Source organism: Ochotona princeps, chromosome 8, assembly GCF_030435755.1.
Source record: "Ochotona princeps isolate mOchPri1 chromosome 8, mOchPri1.hap1, whole genome shotgun sequence".
NCBI classification, from domain to species: Eukaryota; Metazoa; Chordata; class Mammalia; order Lagomorpha; family Ochotonidae; genus Ochotona; species Ochotona princeps.
Window position 1 is genome coordinate 16,364,342 of NC_080839.1, and position 19,099 is coordinate 16,383,440.

General features: G+C 52.7%; 1 protein-coding gene and 1 pseudogene across 1 annotated transcript in view; both read left to right on the top strand.

The window, feature by feature from the left end:
• The window catches only part of POLR1A (RNA polymerase I subunit A), a 66,346-nt gene extending 55,405 nt beyond the window's left edge, over nucleotides 1-10,941 (top strand). Inside the window, exons 28-34 of the mRNA XM_058667671.1 lie at nucleotides 3,844-3,970; nucleotides 6,168-6,278; nucleotides 6,712-6,987; nucleotides 8,050-8,250; nucleotides 8,985-9,102; nucleotides 9,499-9,663; nucleotides 9,966-10,941. Coding sequence (XP_058523654.1) covers nucleotides 3,844-3,970; nucleotides 6,168-6,278; nucleotides 6,712-6,987; nucleotides 8,050-8,250; nucleotides 8,985-9,102; nucleotides 9,499-9,663; nucleotides 9,966-10,066 — 1,099 coding nt within the window. The 3' untranslated portion in view covers nucleotides 10,067-10,941. The remainder of the gene's footprint in view (nucleotides 1-3,843; nucleotides 3,971-6,167; nucleotides 6,279-6,711; nucleotides 6,988-8,049; nucleotides 8,251-8,984; nucleotides 9,103-9,498; nucleotides 9,664-9,965) is intronic.
• Nucleotides 10,942-16,679: 5,738 nt separating this feature from the next.
• On the top strand, nucleotides 16,680-17,266 carry LOC101524185 (density-regulated protein-like; annotated as a pseudogene).
• The last annotated feature ends 1,833 nt before the right edge of the window (nucleotides 17,267-19,099 follow it).

The window sequence follows — 19,099 nt, forward strand, 5'->3', positions numbered from 1 at the left end:
GGCTGGGCAAGCTCAAACAGCTGCAGATTGGGGGCTCCCCAGATGACTGAATCCAGTAGAGCTCATTCCAAGGGGTCCAGCATCAGTTGAGCAGGTGCAGGCTTGTGGACCAGACCAGCCAGATCTTCCCGTTGAAGGAAAAAAACAATACAACTTTCTGTCTCTGCTGACCTGGCTGCTTGCATTTGCTTTGATGAAAACAGAAGCCTCCTCATTTTGGAGCACTAGCACCCAATTCTTAGGGGTTTTTTTGTTTTTGTTTTTTTTTAAAGATTTTATTATTATTGGAAAGCCAGATATACAGAGAGGAGGAGAGACAGAGAGGAAGATCTTCCGTCCGATGATTCACTCCCCAAGTGAGCCGCAACGGGCCGGTACGCGCCGATCCGAAGCCGGGAACCAGGAACCTCTTCCAGGTCTCCCACGCGGGTGCAGGGTCCCAAAGCTTTGGGCCGTCCTCGACTGCTTTCCCAGGCCACAAGCAGGGCGCTGGATAGGAAGTGGAGCTGCCGGGATTAGAACCGGTGCCCATATGGAATCCCGGGGCGTTCAAGGCGAGAACATTAGCTGCTAGGCCACGCCGCCGGGCCCCTAATTCTTAGGTTTTTGCAAGTGTTTTTGTGAAGGACACATAGCTCCCACCTGTGGGCAGCACCCTGCCATGGGTCCCTGCACACGGCCTGTCACCCAGAACAGTTGCAGTTCTGAGTGCTGCCCCTTCAAGGTCAAGTCACAGGGGCGGACACAGTGACAGGTCTGTCCTTAGAGGGGGCAGGGTTGGGGGGGGCCCAGCTTCAGGCTGACTGGGCAGGTGGCATTTAGGCTGGTGAACATGAGAGAGCCAAGCTCGGATGGAACAGCCTTTCGGACAGGGCTCTCTGACTGGATGTCTTCTGCACCAAATGACAGTTCCTGGACACAGCTGTGGCTGGCTGGACCCTCGGCGGCACCCGTGTTGGCACCTCCCTAGGATGAGGCAATTTATCCCCTTTAAACTAACCCCATGCTCTCTCTCTCTGGGACATTGGGCAAGGTGACAGGAAAACTGGACAAGCAGCAGCCTGCCTGCTTGCTAATTAACAGCAAGGAGTGTTAACTCCCTGATGGGGCAGATGTTTGTGCTGGCCCATCAGCTCTTCTCAGGAAAGTGGGAAGTAGAATCAAGTCATCTCTGGAGAGTGTCCAAGAGTGGGCAGACTCTGACTTGCCCTGTTTCTCTTCCCCTGCCACAAAGGCAGGGTGGCGTGAAGCATGTCACCAGCTGGGTTCAGACTTCTTTGCACTCACGTTACTTTGCAGGATTGTGAATAGTCACCTTTGCAAGTTTCTCCTAGTGAGCAACAACCCTGACTTGTGCCCAGCAGTGAGGTGCTCTTTCAGCTCTTGGTCTGTGCTTTTTGTTCAGGCCCTTGGAAAGCTGCAATAAACGGAGCCCTGTGCGTGTGGCAGGCAGGCCTTCGGGTCCAGGCGAGGCCCACCAAGGAGCAGTCTGTGAGGTGGCTGTGGTTTGAATTCTCGTGGTCAGACCCGGGCAGCCGAGCAGTCCTGGGAACGAAAGGCTTCTGCCAGCCCATAGGAAGCGCCGGGGAGGACAGCATGTTTTCCAAGAGCAACACTTGTGCAAGAAGCTGTTTCTCCTGCCAGCTCCCTGCTTCCTTCTCCCTAATCTCTGCCATGCCCTTTTGTTTCTATTCCTGCCACCACTTCCCTCTCCCTTCATTTTCTCCCAGCTGCAGGATCCTAAGACTTATGACACAGATTGGAGATGCAAAGATCAGAGGTAAACAGGCACCGTCAGGCCTCTGGCTGTGTCTGTGTGGACAGCCACCTTTGCTTTGGAGGACTCGGGGCAAATTAGCTAGACGGTGGCCAGGGGCAAAGAGTGGGGAGCCAGGCCTCAGGGGCATACGTTCTGGTGGTGCCGGTCCCCAGCTGCGAAGTGACTGAGCTGGCAGCATCTGCAGAGCTGGGCTCTGTGAACCTGACCTCCAACAGCAGGTGGTGGAGCTGTTGCCAGCCTCTTTGGGAAACAACCAAGGATCATGTTCTTGGTACTCAATTATTTAGAGGGACATGGGAGGTTTCTCTGCCGGCTCCCTTTCAGCTGCCACAGTCTGATGATTAGCTCGACCTCCCGTAACCAGACCCTGGGGCCAGCTGCACCATTCTCCTGGCAGGATCACAGAGGGCACATTGTTGGCACCTCTAGAAGAACTCTGGCCAAGTGTCTGCCACCCCCTACCCCAAGGATTCCCTGCTCTTTTGCCTTCTCCCAGTTCTTACTGCTGCTGGTCACTGAAAGAGGCAAGCAAGGTAGAGAGGATTCCCAGCTGAGGGAATCAGGGAAGGCTGCTTGGAGGAGCTGGCATCTACACTTAGCTGCAGCCTTCAGAGGAAGGGTAGAGGAAGGGCCAAGGAATTTGCTGGTAGAACAAAGAGCTTGAGCAAAGTCCCAAAGCACACACAGGGGTTGTTGGACCAGGGCACAGTTGGGGATTGAGGTGGGTTGTTGAATGCTGGAGGCAGGGGCACCTGAGGAGACAGGGCAGTAAGCCCCAGTCCCCGGCAGAAGGAAGCTTCCCACGCCCCACTCCAAGGCAATCTATCTCTATTCTGTGCAGGAGCTGAGAGTGGTCCCATGTTGCAGTAGAGGTTGGGGCCTTCCTTTCCAGTCTGACAACAGGAAGTTGAACCTGACTGTCCTCCCAGAAGCATCTCTCCCAGCCTCCTGTCCCTCAGCCCTGATGGCCCTGTCCCATGGCGAACAAGTGCTTACTAGATTAATGTATGCAGAGCATTTTTTTCTGCCAGTGGCCAAAATCTCAGCAAAATCATGTATAAGCCTTGAAATTTTTGAATGAATAAATAACAAGGGAGCAGAGTCACATTCTTCTGGTTTGAATGAGCAGATTAGCCTGCTCCCTAGCTCACCAGATAGCATGAAAATGTTCACTCCTGGTGCTGTACGCATTTGACACACTTTCTTTTTCAAGATGAGATCCCAAGCCCTTTGAGGGCCAGAAGCCCGGCTTCTCATTGCTTGTCCCCAGGGGTAGCACAGACAGAACCCATGGTAGCCGCAAGATAAATGTGGGAGGCAAGGAAGGAAGCCTGCCTGGTGGTGCGAGGCAGGGAGGGACAGGGTGGGTGGGCGGCTGAGTGTGCAGGGGGGATCCTGCTGCCTCCTACAGTTACCTGGAACAGACTTTGGTGTGCTCTTGTGGCCTGGGGAAGATGAGAGGGTGAGGTCCCGGGGAATTGTAAAAGAAGGAACGAGGGGCTCCAAGCGGGTCTTTTCAGGTGCTGTGGTCTAACCCATTAGCTTGACATAATCATTTAGCCAGTTATCCCTTGTACTTCCAGTGAACTCTTCTGAAGTCTTGGCATTTTGTGTCATACCTGTTGGTCTCCCCCACCAAAGGGGTGTCAGTTCCTTTCCAGAGATGCCACCAGCAACAGGCTAGGCAAAGTCATCCTCTCAGGCTGGGCTCCCTTTTGCTTCAGCAAACCTGGCTATGAGAGCTATTGCAGGGCCCTGAGAAAGGTGTCAGGCGGGGGATGGTGTTAGCCTGAAAACAAGATGGCATGGCGCATGCTGATGTGCACATTTTCCTGAGAAGGGTATGAAAGCTCAGCAAGCTGGCCATGTGTTCAAGCCATACCCCGTGGGGTGGCATGGCACAGGCCCAGGCCTGGCCCGTGGCAACAGGCAAGAGGAGAAAGGGAGCAGAGAGGAGAGGCCGGGCCTCCATCCCTGGGGCCAGTCCTCTTAGAAAGTGCTCAACCTCCTGCCCCTGCAGCCAGACACTAAAAGGGGGCCACTTGACCTCCTTCCTGTTTCAGATTCTTTAAACTTCTGATGGAATCCATCAAAAAGAAGAACAGCAGAGCCTCAGCTTTCAGAAGCGTGAACACTAGGAGAGCGACACAGCGCGATCTAGATGATGCTGAGGAATCAGCGAGGAACCGGGTGAGTGAATCCCCAGAGGACCTGCATGGGGTCCCAGAAGAACATGGGATTCGCGTCTTAGGAAGGTCCTGTGACTGTTCTCGCTGCTTCCCGAGCTCCTTCCTCTGGTCAGCCTCCGCTTTATGTCATGTGCAGAGAGCCAGGAGGCAACATTTAATTCTTAGTGTAACAGGTCAGACAGGGAAATTGCTCTGCAGAATGATGTGGTCTGGCTTGAAGTCCTTTGTGTGGTTTCAAATCATGTGAACTTGCAACTCCAGGGCTCCAGCAGGAACCAGACAACAGAGTTGGGCCATGGTGATGCAAAAGGAAGGGGCAGGAAGGCAAGGGTCTGAGAATAATGTTGCCACATCTGGCAGGGGAGCCAGGCACAGGGCTGCACAGCAGCGGGCAGTGCTGGTGAGGAGAGCCTGGTAGGTGGGGGAAATGATGTGGAATGGGGTTCCCCACCTGGCCAGGTGGTCTCACTTACGTCACCTCTCTGAGATCAGAGAAAAACACCAGGTCTCTCCTACGCAGTGAGCTCACTGATGGCTAGCTCAAGCGCAAACAAGCATGGGACTTTAGAGGGCTAGGTGATCTTCATTCTAAATCTATTCAGAAGGAAGCGACAAGAAACAAGCCAGTGTCAGGGGTATAAAACTGTCTTCCCTAAACAACCTTTCCTCCTCACCCCCCTCCCCACAACTGGGTTTGTTCAAAAATAGAACAGTATTTACCTTCTTTTTTTTTTTAAAGATTTATTTTATTTTTATTGGAAAGGCAGATATACAGAGGAGAGACATGATTCATTCACCAAATGGCCAGAATGGCTGGAGCTGAGCTGATTCAAAACCAGGAGCCCAGACCCGGCGGCGTGGCCTAGCAGCTAAAGTCCTCGCCTTGAACGCCCTGGGATCCCATACGGACGCCGGTTCTAATCCCGGTAGCTCCACTTCCCATCCAGCTCCCTGCTTGTGGCCTGGGAAAGCAGTCGAGGACGGCCCAATGCTTTGGGACCCTGCACCCATGTGGGAGACCTGGAAGAGGTTCCTGGCTCCCGGCTTTGGATCGACGCGCACCGGCCCGTTGCAGCTCACTTGGGGAGTGATTCATCGGATGGAAGAGCTTCCTCTGTCTCTCCTCCTCTCTGTATATCTGACTGTAATAAAATAAATAAATCTTTAAAAAAAACAAAACCAGGAGCCCAGAGCCTCTTCCGAGTCTCCCATGTGGGTACAGGGTCCCAAGGCTTTGGGTTGTCCTTGACTGCTTTCCCAGGCCACAAACGGAGCTGGATGGGAAGCTGGGTCACCAGGATTAAAACCGGTGCCCACATGGAATCCCAGCGCGTGCAAGGCAAGGACTTTAGCCACTAGGCTACCACACTGAGCCCTATTTACCTTATTTCTTAGGGACTTGAAACCTAGAACCTATTTTTATCACTATTTTAAAAGATGTAATAATGTATTTAAAAAGAATTACAGAGAGAAAGAGGAAGAGATAAATATCTTCACCTGTTGATTCACTCCTGCAAATGACAACAGCTGAAGCTGGGCCAGGTCACAGTCAGGAGCCTGGAACTTCATCCTGGCTCCCACATGAGTGTCAGGGGCCCAGGCAATGAGGCTATGATCCACTACTTTTTCAGGCACATTAGCAAGGAGGTGGATCGGAAATAGAGCAGCTAGGGCTCAAACTGACACCCATATGGAATGCTGAACCCGCTGTGCCATAACACTGGCCCCTGTCTTCAGTTTTTAAAGATGAAGTGCCGTATTTCAAATGAAAGAACTCTTCAAAAATAAATCAGTAGGGCTCGGCAGCGTGGCCTGGTGGCTAAGGTCCTCGCCTTGATCCCATATGGCCGCTTGTTCTAATCCCGGCAGCTCCACTTCCTCTCTGTCTCTCCTCCTCTCAGTATATCTGACTTTGTAATAAAAATGGAATAAATCTTAAAAAAAAAAAAAATCAGTAAGATGAATTGATTTGCATATGAAGACTGAAAGGGCATTGAATTGACTACACAGCACAGATACCTGATGGAGGGTTAATCGGCTGAGTGGGTGGGCAGAGGGTGACTGGAGCCTGGGTGGAGAGCTGGGAAGGTGGCCAGTGGACGTGTTGATGGCTGCGTGGATGGACAAGTGGAGTACTCACTATTCCCTGAGCACTAGATGTTGAGCTGATCTTTTCCTCTGTGTTCCCCAACCCGCAGGGAGAGCAGGAAGGGGACGAGGATGAGGACGGCCACATCGTGGACGCTGAAGCTGAGGAGGGTGATGCTGATGCCTCGGATGCCAAACGCAGGAAGAAGCAAGAAGAGGAGGTGAGGGGGCACCTCGGGTGTGTGTGGCCCCACCCACCGGAAACCTGAAGCCACACCTCTCCGCTAAACCAGTGCCCTGGATTTGAATTATATTTCAAGCCAAGGCAGCTGCCTCTAGCATGACATATAATACCCGCTCCCAGATGCAGTCCCCTACTGTCAGCATCACAGCCAGGACAGAGGGTGGGGCTGTGGGAGGGTGCACATGTGCAAGGCCTATAGCGAGTGGCTGAGCACTGAGGAGGACATGCTGAGACTGGGGGATGACACTCCCCCAAGAGGGGCTGGTCCAGGGCAGAGAAACCTGTAGTGTGGATGAGACCCCCTGGGAGGAGACCAGACATCACCTCTGCAGGGCTGCTGGGTGAGCAGAATCCAGGTGTGCACCACACAGCCACCTCCAGCAACACAGCTATGCTCCGTTTCCTGCCAGGTGGATTATGAGAGTGAGGAAGAGGAGGAGGAGAAGGAGGGAGAAGAGAATGAAGACGAAGAGACCCAGGGGGAAGGCGCCCACGAGGCACAAGAAGAGGCAGGTGGCAATGCCGAGGGGGACTTGGGCCCTGACGATGAACCGCCTCAGGAGCCCCTGCACAGCCGGAAGCCCCAGGCAGCGGAGTCGGTGGAGCGCCGGGTACAGGCCGTGCGAGAGGCCCACTCGTTCATCGAGGACTATCAGTACGACACTGAGGAAAGTCTGTGGTGCCAGGTCAGTGTACTGGCACAGCCATCCTGCTGCAAGGTCCCACACTCCCAGCTGGCTTGCTATGGGACTCCATGCTCCTGGCTAGCCTGCTCGACACCTGCTCGTGCCTTCTACATGCACCCTGTGGGCATCAGCTGCCCCCTTGTCAACACTGGGCCCTTGTTAGGGTCTGGTAACAGCTATGGACCCTGTACTCCAAAGCTCAGCATCACAATGTCACTTTCAGACCCCTCATGAGCCAGTTATCTCCAGTGGTTCCAGTATGTTGGTATGACCTTTTGGGTCCTAGTAGTATTTCTTTTCTTTTTTTTTCGTTTTAATTGGAAAGGCAAACTTATAGAGAGGAGAGACAGAGGATGGTTTTCCATCTGCTGGTTCACTCTCCAAATGGCTGCAATGGCCAGAACTGAGCCAATGCAAAGCCAGGAGCCTCTTCTGGGTCTCCCACATGGCTGCAAGGTAGGCTTTGGGTCATCCTCTGCTGCTTTTCCAGGAAGCTGGATGGGAAGTGGAACAGCTGAGACACAAACCGGTGCCCATATGGGATCCCAGCACTGGAAAGGCAGAGGATTAACCACTGTGCCATCACACCACACCTTGGTATTTCAAATGTAGCATTTCATTTACCACCCCACCGAGTGCAGCAGATATGTCTGCATGCATTCCGGCAACACAGCAGCTTCCCCGACAGGAACCCCTACTGCATTCTCAGAGTGAGGAATTTTGTGCTTCCCTCAACATCTGCACAGGCTTACCCTGTGTCCTCCCTTTGATCCAGGTCAGGGTTCCCCTTTGATAATGCAGACTGAGACTCACTGGAGGTGGGTCACACGCATAAAACAACCTACTGTGGGCTGTGCGTGAGCAAAGGACATAGGGACAGTATGGCATGGGCTGGGTCTCAGTGTCTTCACCACCGTCTGTGAAAGTTGACACCTCTTACACTGCTCTGGGCGATTCAGCTCCAACCATCTCAGCCAAGGGCCTCACCAGGAAGGCCTTGTCAAGATCTGCCATGGGGCCGCGGCTCTCCCCACCGCCGCCCAACACTTGTTCCTCCTGCAGGTGACCATGAAACTTCCTCTGATGAACATCAACTTTGACATGAGCTCCCTGGTCGTGTCCTTGGCCCAAAGCGCTGTCATCTATACCACCAAGGGCATCACACGGTGCCTCCTGAACGAGACAACCAATAATAACAATGAGAAGGAGCTGGTGCTCAACACGGAGGGGATCAACCTGCAGGAGCTGTTCAAATATGCAGAGGTAGGTGTGTCCCCTGGGTCGGGGCAACGGCCCTGCCCCCGAGCTGTCTGTCCTAGGGACTGTCCCCTAGCCAGTGACCCCTGGCCCTTCTGGGATGGCTTGTGCATCCAGGCTGTGGGCGCTGAGCTGCCCAAGCACCCACACTGTTCACAGCACTGCCATCCCACCTACTACCCAGCAGCATCTGCCCTCTCAACTGGGCTATGGACTTTGAACTTCCAGGTCCTTCCAGCTGGCTCTCCGTCAGGCCCTGGGGCTACAAGGGTTTCCCCTCACAGAACACTGAGGAGCAGGACCCTCCAGCCCACTCTCCATTGCTCCACATTAAGCCAGCAGAGCTCCCTGTGCCTGTGCACTTTGACCCTGCGGCCCCCTGCTGTAAGGCGCCTCTCCCCACACAGAGCATGCCAGGAGCTTGGTGCTCACATTGTAGGTGGCTGCCTGGGTCCCCAGGGTGACTGATGTCATACAAGAGGCATTCCTTTAAATGGGAGCCAGGTCCGCTCATGCCTGAACAACGTGACTTGCTGAGGCATTTACCCCTGGTCCTCTTGGTACTCTGATAATGACAGCAACACAGAGCTGAGGACCCACAGCCTCACCTCCTGCTCATTCTGGGCAGCCTGTCTACACTTTGTCATCTGCTCCACTCAGCAGGAAGGGACCGGAAGGCCCCTGTCCCCACCCCCACCCCCACTCACCACCAACGACATCCCTTCCTCCCACCCCTTCAGATTCTGGACCTGCGCCGCCTCTATACCAATGACATCCATGCCATGGCCAACACATACGGCATCGAGGCTGCACTGCGCGTGATCGAGAAGGAGATCAAGGACGTGTTTGCTGTTTATGGTAAGGCAAGCATCCCGAGAGCTGGTGCTGGCCAGGCGAGCTGGCACTGAGCTGGAGCTAGGTGTGCATGGAGTGGGTATGTACACTGTGGTGACACAGCCACTGTAGGAGTCCACGAAGGGGAAGGTATCTCGGTGGCAGTGCCATTACTGTGATGCCCTCGGGGCTTTCTCCCCTCCCCTGCTAGACCCTTTGAGGAAGCTTCCTTTGGGTAGGTGGTCCCCTCCTCCTGCTTTCAGGGTTTCTGCTCCCGAGCAAATAAGCATGGCTAGAGCCTTAGTTCTGGCGCTGCTAGCTGAAGTAGAAAGCAGGATGCAGTGGGTACAGGAGCTCCCCAGATAAGGGGGTACAAGGTGCTGTTCGAAGCAGCACCTGACACCACCCGCCTGCCCGCAGGCATCGCGGTGGACCCTCGCCACCTCTCCTTGGTGGCTGACTACATGTGCTTCGAGGGCGTCTACAAGCCCCTGAACCGCTTCGGGATCCGGTCCAACTCTTCGCCTCTGCAGCAGATGACTTTCGAAACCAGCTTCCAGTTTCTGAAGCAGGCCACCATGATGGGTCAGTGCCAGATTTGCCCCAACCTTCCCTCGCCCCACCCAACCTTTTCACATGGTCACACACACACACACACACACACACACACACAGCCATGCTGTCCTGGCAGCCAGGAAGGGCAGGCAGCAGATGCATATGCTGTGCCTATGTAAATGGAGCCGCACGCTGAGGCACTGCTGCCTGTCTCAGTCTCAGCCTCAGAGACAGAGGACAAGCCTGTCCCTCCTTGGGCCCAGCCCAGGCCCTTCACATCTCCCCTAGCCTCCCCCTTGAGCACCTGACTCACAACCTTGTTTCTCCCGCAGGATCCCATGATGAGCTGAGGTCCCCTTCAGCCTGCCTTGTGGTCGGGAAGGTCGTCAAAGGTGGGACAGGCCTGTTCGAGCTCAAGCAGCCCCTGAGATAGCCACTGCCGCTGGGCTGCCCTCTGCGTGAGAGGTTCACGAGACACAGTCCCAGGGCACTGAGAGCTCAAAGGCAGAGCACAGCATGCCCTGGTCTCCAAAAGCAAGCTGGCCTCCAGCCTAGGCCAGCTTCCCCAGGAAATGACGGCAATGCCCATCTTTGCCCATCACGTCTCAGGATTGTTAACAAAGGACCTCCCCACCCCATTGAGCCACTCCAAGATGGTTGGGGGCTTCACCTGTGGTATAAGGGATCTCAGATACTGCAAAAATCCCAGACCCCAGGAAGAAGGGAGAGCGATGCTTCACTGCTGGGGAACCCACACACCCCCCAGAACTGTGAGCTCCCAGGGGTTGCAGGGGGATTCCAGGGGCTTCTGGGAGAAGGAAGGCAACACATAGCCTGCTGCCCTGTGACCTGTTCTCCCCAGCTGCTTCTGTCCCTGGAGCAGGGCCCCATGTAAGACTTCTTCCCTGAGCCAACTATATGATGGCATGACCTTCGTCTGCCCACCTACGGTGCCTGAGGCCCAAGCATCCTGCCATGGTGGTGGAGGCGGTTTCTCCGGTCTCCAGAAGCTCATTGCAACCCAGAAAATCCCAAGTAATGACTAGGGACCACTGTGTCCCCGGCTTTGCCTGGCTCTGCCCTCCATTCAGCATCAAGGTGTGTGTCCCCGTGGTCAACGGCTCTCTGTGCCTGGCACCTGCAACCAGATACCACAGTGTGGACGGAAAAGGCAGAGAGGACTTGTCCTAGGCTTTGTGAAGCCAGAGGCTGCTGCTATTTTGGTCTAATGTTATCCCAGTTGAAGCTGAGTGATAAATATCACTGAAATTAACTGATGCGAGAATAAAAAGGCTTGATTTTTTTTTTTATTGTTGTGTTTTGGGTTTGTTTGTTTTGTTTTAACTTTTTCCCTTGGTTTGCAATTTCTGCAGTTGAAGTTGAGGGAGCCTGGGACTGGGGTCTTCTCAGGTCAGTCAGTTCATGGCTGCTTGCTGCTAAGCTGGCCAAGAACATGTGCACAAAGCCCAGCCCTACAGCTTCCATCCCCTCTGCCCCCACCTAGCCCTGGGGCATTCTCCACAACCAGCTTTGGCATGCTAACCCGGAGAGGCAGGGGCAGAAGCCTGTGGGCCCAAGGGGCTAACCTTGCCCCAGAATTGGGGGAAGGCCCGTACTGTGGCCCCAAGGGTAGGGTCAAAGTTTACAGGGAGGCCTTGTCATGAAAGTGTGACCCTGCTGCTCTCTCCATACACATGGCCAGTCCCTCCTGAGGGACCAGCCTGAGGGAGGCCAGGACTTGAGGGTCCCCAGGGTTTGAACACAGGGATATATAACAGCTTTCAAGGGGGGCAAGATGAGGGAGTCACCACAGAACCTTTCCCTAGAGGCCCAGCCTGCAGGGTAGGGATTCATGCTATGGCTTAAGGACAAATTCACTGTTTAATGAGAAGGTCCAAAGGAGACCACAACGGGTCTCCAGACCTGGCGACTGGCCAAGTGACTGAATTCCCCCAGCACTGAGTGCATGGAGGTGATGGAGCAAGCCCTGAATATGGGCAGCATTGTATTGGTCAGATCTGGACACATGTTGGGCTGTGAAGTGACAGCCTCCTGCCCCCACCCATCCTTGCAGTTCCTGAGCACCTGTGTTCTACACCTGTTTCTTCTTGGATGTATGAAGATGAAACACACCTGGCGCATCCAAGGTGAGAACCCTAACCACTACACCATCACGCCGGGCCCAGAACCTTGGCTCCTAATTGCCTCCCTGTGCACACCCCCCACCCCCCACTCCTAACCCTTGGTTTGACAGACCCAGAGGAACAGCTTCCTAGACAGGACCTGCCCCGTGTGGGGTGTGGCAGGCACTAAGAGCACCTTCCTTGGGAGGCACAGGCAGAACTGCTGGGGCATGGGCTCCACAGATACAATGACCAGCAGTCCTGCAGAGACATGAAGGACCCCAAAGCAAGATGAAGGGAGAATTGGAAGTGTCAAGGACAATGTCATGAACATGGGTGGGTTAACCCAGACCCCGGGGGCTTCCCTGTAAAGGGGACCTGGCTGCAAGGAGTCACAAAGGGATCCTCTCCAAGCCCTGTGGCCCTTAGTCACATCTTGGCCCCATTTCACAGAAGAATAAATAGACCCCGAGGAGGGGAACTGGTACCCAAAGTTAACACAAATCCCAACCAGGGCATCAGATCCCGGGAGTCCTCAGAAGCAGCCTGTCCAGGCCTTGCCTAGGCTACCGTGTGGCCCGCTCCTTCCCCCATGGCTGGGCTGTCTCACTCAGGCACCTTGGTGTCAGGCCACATCACAAGCTGGGGGGCCTGGGCAGCCAGCAACCTTCTGGCAGAGCCAGATTGGGGGTCCTGGGCAACCAGCAAACCTCTGGCAGAGCCAGTTTTAGGCTTCACTCTGCAAAAGGGGTGATACGACCATCTTTTATTCTCTGTCATCCCAGTTGCAAGTGCTCAATTAGTCAATACAGGAGCAAGAAAGGGGAGGTGCAAGAGGGGACTCAGGTATCTTGGTCTTCAGGAAAGCATCTTTTCAGCCTCCAGTTTCTAGAACACCGATCCTCACAAATGTGGTGTCCAGGTCAGCCGCAGCCACACCTCCAAATTCTAGAAATGCAGATTCTCAGGCCCAACCCTCCCAAGCCACCAGAGGGGCTGCCCCTCTGTACCCCACCAGAGGTGGCAGGTCGGCAGTGGTGGCAGAAGCAGCTGCAGGAGGAGTCCCCCCAGCTGTGGTGATTCCACCTCCTCACCACCTGTGAGCCTTCCTGGGCCAACCCCAGCACCTGTTTCATAGAGGGGGAAGAGGAAGCTGTGGGGTGTTGCTGGTTCTTCTCCCTCAAGAACCTTCCTGCCTCCCAGGGCAGGGTCTGCCGGTGAAACACTTCAACATCAAAGCAGTGGGGGGACTCTGGAAACTGCCTTCCCTGCAGGGACAGGAAAGGGGAAACTCCAGATTACTGCAGGCCAGGCTGCCTCCTACAGGGCTGGTGAGCAGCATTTTCACTGGACCACAGCAAAGCCCCCGAGCTCCTCTGATCCATGTAAACTGCTTTATGTTTGAAAACCCTCTGGATGGAACATAAATATTGGGGATACACACACACAAAACAATCTAAAGCAGGACTTCAAAGACACGAACCAGCACCCAGATGGGATGTGGGCATGCAAGGTGAGGACTTTAGCCACTAGGCCACTGCACCAGGTCCTGTGCCTGTCCTTGTCCTGGCTGCTCTACTTCTGAGTCATTTCCCTGCTAAGGGCCTAGAAAAAGCAGCAAAAGATGGCCCAAGTGTTTGGGCCCCTGCAACCCATGTAGGAGAACCAGAAAAAGCTTCTGGCTCTTGGCTCCAGCCTGGCTCAATCTTGTCCATTGTGGCTATCTGAGGAATGAACCAACAGATGGGAAATCTCACTCTGTGACCCTCGCCCTCTCTCTTTAACTCTGACTTTCAAGGAAATAACAAATCTTTAAAAAGGAAACAGAAAAAGTAATGAGAGTCTCATACATGCTGCAACATGGAGGACATTACACTGAATGAAAGAAGCCAGTCACCAACACACAAATATGGTACAATTCAAGCAGGCAGTGGAGTAGTTAAGGCCACTAACATAAAGATCAACAGTTGACAAGGCTGGGAGAAGAGGGGATAAGGATTGGTTATTCAATAGACACAGAGTTTCAGTTTTGTAAGATCTGGAAATGAACAGTGAAAATGGTTGCACAACATTATGGTTGTGCTTAATCCTACTGAACCAATATTTAATGTGGTTACAGCAGTAATTTTTGTTCATGTATATCTTATTACAATAAAAAAAAAATCTGTGGGGGGGCGAAAGGCACATGTAGTATCTGTTAGAATACCACTCATTACACATGAGTCCTAGTGGGCATGTCGGGGCTGGTCACTCCCGGCTCCCAGGCTCAGGCATGCTACCCACCTCAGCAGTCAGTGGCCATGGGGCTAAGCCCTGTGTGGACATCTTGCCCCTCCCCTCTCCTACCCTGACCTGCTACTACCTCTCCCCCTGGAGTGCCCGGCCCAGCACTGTGAGGTGTGTTCTTGGGGCTGGAGTGCGCAAGTTTGTAGCACAATCATCCTTGGGAGTGACAGGGGGGAATGGGTGGCAGCAGAGTGACAGGGAGCTGGGCCTGCATGATTTGGACATCAGGGCTAGGCCCTCCAGGTAAAAGGGCAGGTGAGCAGGTACAGCAGTCTACAGGTGTATCGAGGGCAAGGAATTCTGTGGGCCTGCAGTAGAGAGTGTAGCAGGGGTCAGGACCCAGAGACCCAAGCAGGAGCAGATCATCATGGCCACACTGGCCATGGCAGCCAGGCCCAGCATCTGCCCTCTGGGGCCCAGCATCTGCTCTCTGGCTCCTGCCATCTGGATCGGGGAACAAGGCCATCCAGAAAGCAGTCCACAAGGACCTTTGTCTTCTCACTCATGAGCAGTGTTTCATATGGTCACTGCTGGGAGAGGAGCAGAGCCCAGTGCTCAACGAGCACTGGCTTCCATGGAGTTTTCCAAAGCTGAAGGAAGGTTGGGGGTGGCACTGTGAGGCAAAGCCAACCTAGCCAGTTCCCTGACAAGGTCAACCCACAAGAAGGTTCTCCTGGGCCACCCAGTCTCCTCAAGTCTTTTTTTTTTTAGAGATTTATTAATTGTTTTTAAGATTTATTTATTGTTTTTATTTTTTTAAAAAGCTTTATTCATTTTTATTGAAAAGTCAGATAGAGAGGAGGAGAGACAGAGAGGAAGATCTTGCTCCCCAAGTGACCACTACGGCCCGTGCTGCACCAGTCCGAAGCCGGGAACCAGGAACCTCTTCCAGGTCTCCCACACGGGTGCCGGGTCCCAAGGCTTTGGGCCATCCTCGACTGCTTTCCCAGGCCACAAGCAGGGAGCTGGATGGGAAGTGGAGCTGCCGGGATTAGAACCGGCGCCCATATGGGATCCCAGTGCGTTCAAGGCAAGGACTTTAACCGCTGGGCCATGCCACCGGTCCCCTATTTATTTTTTATTGGAAAGGCGGATATACAGAGAGGAAAGAGTGAGAGGAAGATCTTACCCTCAATGGTCCACTCCCCAAGCGGCCACAACGGCTGGAGCTGAGCCAATCCGAAGCCAGGAGACTCCTCTGGGTCTCCCATGAGGGTGCAGCGTCCCAAAGTCTTGGACTGTCCTTGACTGCTTTCCCAGGCCACAGGCAGAGAGCTGGATAGGAAGCAGAACCGCCGGGATTAAAACTGGCGTCCTTATGGGATCCCGGCGAGTTCAAGGAGAGGACCTTAACTGCTACGCTATCTCGCCGGGCCCTCCTCAAGTCTTAACTCCCCAAGTCTTAGTACTCATTGCTGTCAAAGTTGTGTGTGTTTTTTTGTTGTTGTTTTTCACATTTGTCCTCTGCCGATCATGGGCTCCCAGAAGAGGGACCAGGGCTGTGCAGCCTGCCAGGGGATGAAGGCAAAGGCAGCTTTCTGAAATCTTTTAACCCTGTGCTAGGGAGTCCTTCTGACTATCTACCTCCCTGCCTAACAAAAGCCCACTTTCAAGCAGGCTGCAAATTGCCCATCCATAATTGGCCTAAGCTGATCCCAGCCCCTTTGCTCCTGATTGACCTCTAAGCAACTGCTGGGAAAAGATCCTTCAGCAATTTAGGGGGAAGGCCATCTTTTCCCTCCCATTCCTACAGGGTGCAGAGCTGGGAGCCATCTTGTGGCCAGCAAGGAGGTCAGAGGTCAGCAGATGGTCCCCAGTCTAAGGCCCTGGCATGGTTGTTGCAGCCAGTACTTTGAAGTTAATATGTCATCATCATGCTGACATTTTATGAGGACCGTGCCACTTACTGTGTTCTTACATCTGAGAGCAACTGCACAGTTTTCTTCTGTAAGTTGTTAAAATGAGAGGTCAGTGAGCTATCATCTCAACTGGTGGAAGAGAACAAATAGTTGTGTCAACCCTAATTTGCAACCTTGTGTGAGCAAAAGCTTGCTGCAACATGCTATCTGATGACTGGGACTACAATGATGTATTACTGTAAGTCAAGGATCCTTAGAATCAAGAAAGCTTTTACAATTTTAGCAAAACCCTTTGCCCTTCCTAGTGAACAGATTTAGAACTGAATTTTGTGATCGAAATTGGAAAAAAAATGGTTTTAGTTTACAGTGTGTGATAATAGACATGCAAATCTTTGCTTGCCTTATCAACAAGTTGACCCAACGGCTTGTCTTCCTGAGGCACCTGGGTCAATAGACTCCCACCCTGTTGAGATTCTTCATTAACTACGGACTGGGGCTTGTAGACTTGAACTTGAATTAAACTTGAATCCAACTAGCCAGGGCTGAATTCGAGAATATGCGACTCATAATTTTCTGTTCCAACCAGCTGATGAACCAACCTCGGGGATTACTTATTTGTTTAGGACTTTTTAAAGATTTATCTATTTTGGCCTTGGCAGCCGGGCACTCGGGGCGGAGAGGAGTCGCACGTGTCGCTGGAGCTGGCGGTAGCTGCAGGGAGCGGCGGGGAGCAGGCAGCGGAGGCGGCCGGGGTTGTGCGACCGCCAGGGCTTGGGCAATGGCTTCGGACATTTCTGAGTCCGCAGGTACGGACTGCTGAGGAGACCCCAGAAACAACTCCAGGCTGGACGGCAATTACCCGCTGCGAGTTCTGTGCGGTGGCGTCTGTTCATTACCAACAGCGTACTGTGAAGTTTACGCCTGATGTGGCCAAATGTAGACAGTGGTTGGAGAAGAGTTTTCCAAACGAATTCGCAAAGCTCACCGTGGAAAATTCACCCAAACAAGAAACTGGAATCCCTGAGGGTCAAGGAACCGCAGGGGAGGAAGAGGAGAAGAAAAAGCAGAAGAGAGGTGGAAGAGGTCAAATAAAACGAAAGAAGACAGTACCACAAAACAGCTAAAATTCCCAAAGCAAAGAAGAAATATGTGACGGGAGTGTGTGTGGTCTTGCAACTTTCGAAACTGATCTTAAAGAGGCACAAAGGGTTTTTGCGCAGAAATTCTCGTGTGGCGCCTGCCACGGGGGAGGGCGAGATCATCATTCAGGGGGACGTCACCGATGACGTCATCGACGTCCTCCAGGAGAAACGGCCGGAGGCGGATGATGACGGTATCGAAGATCTTGGAGAAGGAAAGAAGTGACTTGAAAGCTGTCTGTATTTAATGATCTGAACTGAGAATTGATTGGCCGAAGGGAGAGAGGCCTTTTAAAATATGTGTATTTATCCTACAGTCAGACTGTAGACTACCTTCGCTGCCAGCGTTTTCACTGTTCTGTACAAGGCTGCTTGTTCTTTTTATTGCCAAAGTCTGATGAACAAGGCAGACTGTCATGCTTATGCATGACATAGAATTAGTCCAATAAAAAATTTTAGTCATTTGGTAAAAACAAAAAAAAATATTTATCTATTTTTTTTTTAATTGGAAAGGCAGATTTGGAAAGAGAAGAGACAAAAAAGATCGTCTGTTCTGCTATTTCACTCCTCAAGTGGCCAGAGGTGAGCCTGTCTGAAGCCAGGAGTCAGGAGCTTATTCCGCGTCTCCCACATGGGTACAGAGTCCCAAGGACTTGGGTCGTCCTCTGCTGCTTTCCCAAGCCACAAGCGGGGAGCTGGATGGAATATGGAGCAGCTGGGACATGAAATAGTGCCCATATGGGAAGATTAGACAGTGAGCCATTGTGTCAGCCACCAGCCTTGGCTTTTGTATGTGACAGCATTAACCATCTTTCTCAGTATGCCTCGCTATTTGAGTTTGCTCTTACTTACAATCAAATGTATTCTTAAAAAATTTGTATTTATTTGTTTTTATTGGAAAGTCAGATTTACAGAGTGAAGGAGAGAAGAAGAAAAGGAGAAAAAGATCTTCCATCCACTAGTTCACTCCCCAGGGAGCTACAATGGCCAGAGCTGAACCAATCCAAAGTCAGGAGCCAGGATGCAGGGTCCCAAGGCTTTGGGCCGTCCTCAACTGCTTTCCCAGGCCACAAGCAGGGAGCTGGATGGGAAGTGGAGCTGCCGGGATTAGAACCGGCGCCCATATGGGTTCCCAGGGCGTTCAAGGCAAGGACTTTAGCCGCTAGGCTACGCCGCCGGGTCCAACCCCATAGGTTTTAAATGTTGGCTGATCTTAGGAAATCTGTATTTTTTTTTTTTTTCATGCAATCTCTGTGATTCACTTTGCAAGTCTGAGCAAAGTATCTTGGATTTTCCCCGTTAGTTGCCTGAGTACCATTTGACTATGCAAACAACTTCAAAAAGTTGATAGACACATGGGAAATAAGTTTATTTCAGTGAAAAAATAGTTTGAAACTCACGCATAGTTTTTTTTTCATTAATACACCTTTTCTGCTAACGACTGAAGCACCACCATAGAGAAGCTCCTGTGTACTTTGCGCTCATCCTATTTGTCCAAGAATTCCCTAGTGGCTGACTCATTCCAAAGGACCTCCAGTTGTCAGTTCTGTTGCCAGTGACCAGGCTCAGAGACAGGCAGGGTGTAGAACTGTCCCTGTTATATTGCCACCATGCTGTCTCTTGGTGGAAGATTAGTTCTGTCCCACATGATGCAGTTGTGTCCCCCCTACAGTGCTGCCCTTGTGATGTGAAGGAAAGCCCCAGAGTTTTCTGTGCTCCAAGTTTACCTTCCTAGACTCAAGTCAGCGTGAGTTGGCTGTGTCTGATGTTAAGGGGGTTACCAGTCTCAGCCCCATGCTCTGATAGGAACAACCTTTCCTGATCATCCTCTGGGCTCTGTGGCCCTCCTTTTCTCTGAAGACACCAAGGTTCTGAGTAGAGTTTCCTCCAGTCCAGGAGCCAGGAGCTTCTGGGTCTGCCACACGGGTGTAAGGTTCCAAGGCTTTGGGCCGTCCTCTGCTGCTTTCCCAGGCCACAAGCAGGGAGCTGATGGGAAGTGGAGCAGCTGGGACATGAACTGCTGCCCATATGGGATCCCAATACTTGGAGGTAGAGGATC